General features: G+C 41.1%; 1 protein-coding gene across 1 annotated transcript in view; it reads left to right on the top strand.

The window, feature by feature from the left end:
- kcnk9 (potassium channel, subfamily K, member 9) overlaps positions 1 to 3057 on the top strand; it is a gene marked incomplete at its 3' end in the record, with an annotated part of 57364 nt that extends 54307 nt beyond the window's left edge. Inside the window, exon 2 of the mRNA XM_079654190.1 lies at positions 2174 to 3057. Coding sequence (XP_079510316.1) covers positions 2174 to 3057 — 884 coding nt within the window. The remainder of the gene's footprint in view (positions 1 to 2173) is intronic.
- Between the last annotated feature and the right edge of the window lie 6109 nt (positions 3058 to 9166).

Raw genomic sequence — 9166 nt, 5'->3', positions numbered from 1 at the left:
AAGGAAAAAAATATGACAAAAAATACAGATGTCAGTATTCTGAGGCTCTGAGCCCCGTTTCTTTTCCTCGCGGACGGCAAAAAAACTCAGACATTAAACACATTTAAAATAAAAGGGATAGGGTTTGGCTTCGGGTAAGATATTGAGTAAGAATATGTTTTTATGAACCACACAGCTTCTGGTCTTCCAGGACCCGACCGGACAAAAACACGTGGCGCAGGCACGAAACATGCTACCAATAGAAATGCATTGCTTTTAAAATCGTTCTGTGTGACACGAAAAAAATGCGAAAATCGTGTTGGTGAACACGAATCCATTGATTAAATTAATTTTGTAACTATAACACGAAATGCCGTGAGACTGGGCTGGATTGTGTGCAACTGGTGCCCTGTGTTGTCCCTCACCTGTGTCTTGTTGGGTTAATTAGTGTGGGTATTTAGGCTCTGTGTTTCCTGTTTTGTTGGGTGTGTGAGATCCTTGTGGCTGGTGACTGTGCTCACGGGAACAGCGACATTGAGGCTGTGTCCTGTGCTGGAATTTAATAAATGCCCACACCGGGTTATATTTTTGGACGTTCTGCCTCTGCCTCCTTGCTTGGTCGGGCCGCTCAATTGTCGGCTTCACACAGTTAAATGCTAATGTAGAAGAATAATAATCAATATGACACTCTTTCTTCAGCCCTGCATATTCAACAGCTCCATTCATACCGTAATGTGCTAAACACATCAAATCATTAATATAGCACTGCAAAAATAGATCCAATGAAGTGCATGAGTCCTATTGTTAGCCCCCGCAGGTTGATTTCTGTCGGTGTGTGAGTCAGCAGTATGTGGTCTAAAGATAAGTCTAATTAAGCTAAAAGCTTCATTGGCTTCCCCCATGGCTCCTCTCCAATCCCTCCTCCAGACTCACCGGAAACTTCTGACTAATTGGACGCCCCACCCGCCATAATCTCTGAGCCCAAATAAGATTAATGAGCGCACACATTTCTGAGCGAGCACCTATTCAATACTCCTTTTGGCAGCGCTCGCCGTCCCTCAGGGAGATTTCTTGCTTGGTCATGTTTGTAAACAAAAGCTGATATTCTTTTACTTTCAGGTTTTACAGTGAAAAAAAACACAGACAGTATCGCAGCAAGTACATCAGATACAAGTTTACCTCGGGACAATGGTGGATTTTGCATATAATACATCAAAGTCACATACATAGCACAAGGGAACAGATAACACAAATACATACCAGACAATTCAAAATTAAATAAAAATAAGAAACACGGCTACAACTAAGGGTTCACGAGGAGGCCATCACGAAGTACAATTGCATCAATCATTGTTTACTTATACTGAAAGGTATTAGGTGTTAGGATGTGTCCCATTTTTCCCAGGGGGCTTCACCTTTGTCTCTTATAGTCTTACGGCCCGTCCACACACAGGCATGAAAAAAATCTTTCAAAGCTTCGCCCATTCACTTGAATGGGGTGACGTAGAAGATTTGTAATCTTCGCCGAACTGCATTGTGGGGAGCGGAGCATGGCTTTGCAAGCATCATGAGCATCAAAAGTTGAGCAATGTTCAACTTTTGATGCTCCCGATGCTTTCGAAGCCGGCATCAGCCAATCAAATCCCGCCAGTACAAGCGCTAGCCAATCAAACCGCATGTAAGCTGGGAGAGCCAGACCGCAGTTCATTTCCTCATATTCCAAACGAGGAATTACGGTAGCAAATCACCCGGTTCTTTACGACCAGAACTATTTACTGGGATACAAACCGGAGGAACCAGGCATGGAGGGAGGTGGCAGAGACAGTGGGTGAAACTGGTAGGTTTTCGCCTGTTTGGGGAGTTTATATCCAGTTTACTTCGTTTTAACATTGCTATTGCTTTGTATGTCGGGGGCGGGAGATTCATGTGATTGGTTGTTGGTTGCGTTAATCGCAAAAAATCGCCAAGCTTCAGACACGCCCACCTCCAAGATTTTTTTCATGCCTGTGTGTGGACGGGCCGTTAGGCTGAAAGTCATGTGTTCCATAATGCAAATGTTTTTAATTATAGCTACCCATTGATCGATGTTCGGAGGTTCCTGAGACCTGCGGCTTTTTGCGTGACCTCGGTCGCTTCACCAGCACTTTGGCCGAATCTTCTCCACATCACTAACTTGTGTTTCCTCTCTTCTCAGGCTATGGGCACGCCGCTCCGGGGACCGATGCTGGGAAGGCCTTCTGCATGTTTTACGCCGTCCTGGGAATCCCTTTGACGCTTGTAATGTTCCAAAGTCTGGGCGAGAGGATGAACACTTTTGTCAAGTACCTCCTGAAACGCATCAAGAAGTGCTGCGGGATGAGCATCACGGACGTGTCCATGGAGAACATGGTGACCGTGGGGTTCTTCTCCTGCGTCGGCACGCTGTGCGTCGGAGCCGTCGCCTTCTCCCACTACGAGGACTGGAGCTTCTTCCAGTCTTATTATTACTGCTTCATCACATTAACAACTATTGGCTTTGGGGACTTTGTGGCCCTTCAAAAGAACCGGGCGCTCCAGAAGAAGCCCATGTACGTGGCCTTTAGCTTCATGTATATCCTGGTGGGCCTCACGGTCATCGGGGCGTTCCTCAACCTGGTGGTTCTTCGCTTCCTGACGATGAACAGCGAGGACGAGAGACGGGACGCGGAGGAAAGAGCCTCGCTGGCGGGAAACAGGAACAGCATGATCATCCACATCCAGGACGAGTCGCTGCCGAGGGGCCGGCGGCGGAGGGAAGCGTACCGACAGGAAGTGACTGATCTGCAGTCGGTGTGCTCCTGTATGCACTACCACTCGCATGACTTCGGCAGCTCTGGGGGGGGGATGGGAGGCCTGGGCTGTGCCTTCTCCCATCAGAACTCATTCAGCTCGCAGCTGAATCCCAATCAGTACTTTCACTCCGTTTCATACAAGATCGAGGAGATCTCGCCCAGCACCTTGAAGAACAGCTTCTACCCGTCGCCCGTCAGCTCGGTGTCTCCGGGCCTCCACAACTTCACAGACAATCACCAGCTGATGAGGAGAAGGAAATCTGTTTAAAGGCCTACACTGAGAACAATGAACCGTTGGCTTTAATTCAATGTATTATGTCAACACATTCACATTAAGTTAAAATGAGATGAGATGGAACTTTATTGATCCCCTTGGGGTAATTCAGGCGTTTATAGCAGCAACAGTTTCAGACAGGGTCAAATAAAGAATACAAATTTAAATAATTATACAACACCTTAAAGTGATAAAGTAACTATTGAAACAAGATATCACAGTAAAAAGTTGAGTATTTGAATGAACATGTTACTGTATTAGGTTAGCTGAAAGCAATAATATGAAGTTGAACCTACTGTTTGTTATTTAAACTTAATATTATAGCTTTTAATTAACCTCATTAATGTTGTGTGAAATCTGTTGACATAATGCATTTGATTAAAGCCAATGTTTCCGTGTTCTCAGTGTAACACACACAGGACAAACTAGTTGTTTTATACACAAGGTCAAACATTTCCAATGCTGCTCCTTACCAAATCTTATTTCAGCACTTATTTCCTTCTTTGGTTTGTGTGTAATATAAAAAGTATTGTTGGGAACAGATGAAGAACACTGTGCAGAACAGACACACTGCGGAGGAACAGCATGAAGCATGGATGTCTATTTTTTCAAGAGCCTGCTCCATTTACAGACACTACAAGATGAGGTCCTTATTTAACATTTACACAACAGAATTGTTATATTAACTTTGGTTACATGCCAAATGATGCACACTTGGGGAAATGTTATTTTTCAAAAAGGGAGTATGCTTGTTTCACCTTAACTTGAAGAACCGTTACTATTCCATTGCCTCACTGCAGACAGAGATTTTAAAATGACTCAAAGCATCAGGTATTGTTTTCTATAAGCAATCATATACTCCAATGGTTTCGCCACACATCAGGCCAAAATATCGTTGCCAATATAGCATGTGCATTAGATGTCATTTACCGAGTGTACCATGGTTTCGTGACATTCTTTAGTCTATTTATAGAACAGCCGTGTGTGTCTGATTGTCTTGGATTCAAAGGATCATGCTGCTGTTATTAATATTTCACCCTTATCTAGAAACAGATCTCACCACAAGAGGTTTAATTTCACCTAAGGCCTTTTGTATAATGAGACTGTAAGACCATGCAACACTCTTAAACTAATTTGCCTTTTATGGAGTCTGTATTGGTTCTCTATTTCTTTCCATTGACATTCATACTTGATATCAGTTCTACTAAGCGCACTCTTATGTGCTTTGAGATTTGTTCAAATTCACGTTGAGCAGTCTATATAGATTTTAAAAAAACCTTATGGTCAAGATTAATGCATCGGAGTGGCATAAACCAAAATTCGGATTTGATTTATTTGCAATACACTGATAAAACTGATGCCAAAATAACAAATACATGAAGTAAGAAGTCTTAATTTGATGGGTAGAGGTTGGTTCGAACATTGGAGCTGCTCCAAACTCAAAATCATTTTAAATTTGGCGTAAATACAGCAGCAGGACATCGATTTCTACACACTGTGTATCCATTAAATTATTTCACCACTGGCCAATAATATGCTTAATAATGATGACAGGTGCCCAGTTAGGATCACAAGCTCTGAAACACTGGATCCTACAATTCCCATGATGCAACTCAATGGCATCTTAAATCACCTCCTCCCTAAATGCTTATTTCTTTGCAAATCCTACACATCACATGTGCTTTCGGCTTCCATTTCGAGTCACATGCCTAAGCTTTGATATATGTTTTAATGTTTAAAGAGCTACACACACTATACAACCGTAGGCTAAAATTGGTAAAGTAAAAACTTGAGGTGGCGTTGTGGCCATCTTCATGTGAACGCTCCACACCCACCTTGGTTTGGCCTTTTGAGAAGCATTAAGAGAGATGTGTTTAAAACCGATGAGTTAGGTTGAGGTTCTTGGAAAATAATCAAGTGGCTCAAATTAATGAAGTGAAGTGTAAAAGGATCACAAGGTGGATTTTTCATTCAACCTTCAGCTACCAAAGTGCAATGAAACGACTCCGGCTGAATTTATAAACAGTTTTAATCAAAAACGACATGCATGATTATTCCCCAAAGTCCTGCAGAGTACGCAATGCATGGCTGTAGCAGCTGACCCTGGATCTGCTGAATAACCCGTCTCAGATCTAACGGAGATCTGGGTTCAGAACTGCTCACAGGGACAGAGAAGCATGCAGATCTAAACTGAGAACTCTTGAGGTTTAGTTGCACTTTGGAGCCATTAGGGAAACACAGCCTTGATAAACGCATCAACACGGAAACCAGCAGTGAGTTAATGTGAGCGGACAGCTGAGCATCAAAGGAAAGCTTAATAACTTCAGTATGATCCTTTTATTTTCTGTAAATTATCAGAAGAAGGAACGGGACAATTTGTTTGTGGAAGATCTGTGCATGATGAACTTTGATGAATGCGGGAAACAACTTCATAATCACTTTTAAAAGTATCTTAGCGGCAATTAGTCTTAAGAATGATTTACAATACAAGCTGTTTCTTTTGCCAGCAGTTCTTAAAGGGATACACCTTAATTAATTGGTCATTCAAACTGTCTTACACTAATATTTGTTCTCAGGTTTGAATGAATCACCTTCATTTGGGTTTGCTCTTGTAACACAATCACTGAAGTGCAAGCGCATCGGCCGAATAATAACGCTGTACATATCGAGTCCTCGTTTTTCTGAGAAATGAGATGCATCATCTCACTGAGGCCCGTCTGATGCAGATTCACCAGGAGTCCGTTTGCATTATAGGCTTTATTTCTGACAGGGTTTGAAAATATTACGGCAATCCTGGATATTTATACCGTATTGATATCAGGCCTGTTTTAAAGCCCAATGCTCCTTTCTGTCAAATATAAATGCCAGCTGTCAAAGACAACATGTTCACCGTCACTGAGCTCTTACGGATTCATTATTTCTAAAGGCCTTTTAAGATGTAAATGTATATATCAATTGTTTGTAAAGACTGGAGCAGCTTTTTTTAAGTTATTCATGCAGGGTTGGAAGCTATTTAATTATCTTTTTGCAATTTCTATCAAAATCACTGGAAAACCAAATTTCTGCACCATGACTTTCAGCATCAGTATTCTTTGCAGTCTTGTGTTTAGCTTCTGTTCATTTCCTGGGTAGCTGAGCATGCCTCGCAAGGTGAATGCCACTCTGTTTGGGCTAATAGTAAAATGCCATGGATCCCATTCAGTCGTGACGAACATAACCAGGCATGGAGTCCGCGAGATAAGCCCTGAAAGCATTGTTTCATTCTTGGAACTATACGGTCTTATCTAAGTACCCTGTACAATATGTTTATAGCAACCTTTGGAATAAAAAGGCCTTTTCATGGCTGAGATGCATATGTATTTTTACACATTAGCATACGTGCCTTGAAGAAACAGCGGTCAGTGCTTCTGTTGGAGTGCAGGGCACATTAAGTATGGTTGGTCTGTCTGTGCTTTAGCGAGCCGATTTTGAGAAGTCTGGAGCGCAGACACGGTTAATTTATAGACAGATCTCATGACAACAGATTAACCCTAACCCTAACCCTAACCCATAACTCAATAACCTAACCCAAGTCCACAAGAGATATACATCTTAAACCTATCGTCTATAACCACAAACACAACCAGCGCCAAAACAGACTGAATTACTAACTTCATTTTAAAAGACATAACAATCCTATAACAGTTTAAGAAATACTTTTAATCGTAGCAACTTGGGTCTTCCTTCCAGCTTCTGGTCATAGTTCAATCAGTTTAAATAATAGTGTAGTCACCAAGGTAATTGCTGAGATTGAGGAATGCCACACAATTGCTTGAAATGCATTCATATGGAACAATACACATAAGCAGGTGGATGATTAGACTGGTTTAATTAAAGGTAATGCTTTTGATATACTCCCAAAAAACACTAACAGTTATTTGATCTTGCTACAAGTGTGGAATTTTAGGCAAAGCTTGATGATTGTCCAGAATCAATAAAACACATGAATTATCAATTATGTAGGTGAACACGTACAGTGTAGTTTATCATGAGGTTATTGTTCACATCAAATCTGGAAGCTCTGAAGGCGAAAGAGAGAAAAATAAATCTGTTAATCAATTTTCTGAAATAAATAGTTTTCTCTCCCCACCTGTTTCACAGATTTAAAAATGAAATTAGAATGAGTTTCCTGGCATAGCTTGGTTTCCCCCACCTGTTCTAAACAGTTTTGATCAGACTTATAAAATGAATCACCGGTAGTGTTTTTCCCCCTTGTTGCAGTCGCTTCTGTACAATGTGTATTGATCCATCTGTCTTCAAAAATCCTCAACAAATACACTTGTAATCTCCTGTTTGAGTAGTTTTTGTTGATGACACTACAGGATGCAACTGTTTTAGGAAGTTTCTTCATCTCTCTACCTCAGGGGTGTCAAACTCAATTTCAACTCGGGCCACATTAGCATCAAGGCAAGTTTTATATAAGACAATATAAGAATAAATATATAAATATGTAATATATATAAAATAATGTATTATATTACATTGCCTCGGATAGGGTAATAACTTCATAATTAAATACGTCTGAAAGCAGTAGTCTAGGTCAAACAATTGCAAGTCTCTTCAGTGTGCATGTCACAAAATGATTTAAAAAGAAAAGCCAAATTCCGGAAAAACTAAAAAAAAATTCAAGGAAAAAAAGTAACATTTTGAAAAAAAAAGTCTAATTCAGAGAAAAAAGATGCATTGTGGGACATGTAGTTTATGGGCAATGTGCTTCTGTAAAGCGGCCTGTAACCGTATAATGAACATATTTTAATGGCCACATGAAATGAAGTCGCGGGCCGGATTTGGCCCCCGGGCCTTGAGTTTGACACCCCTGCGAGTCTACCTGTTTTTAAATCTGCATTATTATTATTTTTGGCCACTTGGGGGCGGCAGAACAAGCCGAACACATGCTTTGACATATAATAAAGTTTATATTTCTATTCCATTAAGACTCATGTATCTGGAGACCAGATGAATGTAAGCTCATTTTCCAACTTCCTTTCAGCTCCTGAAACGAAATACACCTGAATTCTTACTCGATATTTGATTTGTGGTGTTAATTAGCTAGTGGCTTTATTTTTATCTCCATAATTTGTTTTTAAGTCATCCGTTTTATCTACTCCCTACTCAACTCTTTTTTCATGGTTTGACTGCTCATTTTCTTCCTGGACCTTGTTGTTGTGGCGTTGCCTTGTTCCACGGTCTCAGCTACTACTTTAGTGAATGCAATGTTATTAAAACCATTGAGAATGATGGCCTGGAGTGCAAAAAGAAAACCCAAGTTGGAATTATCCTTGAGTCTTTTCCGATACGGATAGGGTTAAACAAACACCTACCTATAACAACATCACTGATCCGTTTCGTCTACCTTCCACTTTACTTCACTTTTCCAACTTTTCCAAGCAACATTTTGGGGAATGTATCAGCCATAATAGACCATTTGGTTCCGAGAGGAAGCAGCAAACAAACTCATTTGCTTTTCATGAGCCGCAAGTCAGATTGTTTGTCATACCCCTCCCACACGCTCGCGTATTACTCAGATGTGTGTGCCATCATGCCACATGTCATATTGATGGTCCTCGACTGAATGTTACTCTATAACACAGATGGCACAGAGATACAGCCACACGCCACATCCCTCGCCAACTATTTTAGCTTTTCTTGAGTGTTTCCCTGCCACGTGGCATCAAAACGACCGCGAAGGTTAAATGAATCTGCATTTCGTACGTAGCTGTGTTCCTTTTACTGCGCGTGGCAGTATGTGCGGGCCATTTCTCTGTCAACAGTGCCATGTTTTCCGGCAGGGACGAAGAGACACAAATTGCACTACTATCTGTGTTATACAATAAAATAGAAAGGCTATGTTCCATAACTTCTCTTTGTGAAATATCCTTTGCAATAGGTTCTTCTGTAGGTCTGATGAACAAATAATACCATGTACCATATTCCTTACAGGAGATTTTTTATATCCCATTTCGTTGGCATCCTCGTCCAACCGAACGACGTCTTCTGTCACACTTTTGAAACTGATGTCTGTACAGTACACTCCGGTGTGGGACTCCTCTCTTTTCACCACGTG

The sequence above is a fragment of the Notothenia rossii genome (genome assembly GCF_949606895.1).
Source record: "Notothenia rossii genome assembly, chromosome: 10".
NCBI classification, from domain to species: domain Eukaryota; kingdom Metazoa; phylum Chordata; class Actinopteri; order Perciformes; family Nototheniidae; genus Notothenia; species Notothenia rossii.
This window is presented reverse-complemented; position numbering and strand designations above follow the sequence as displayed.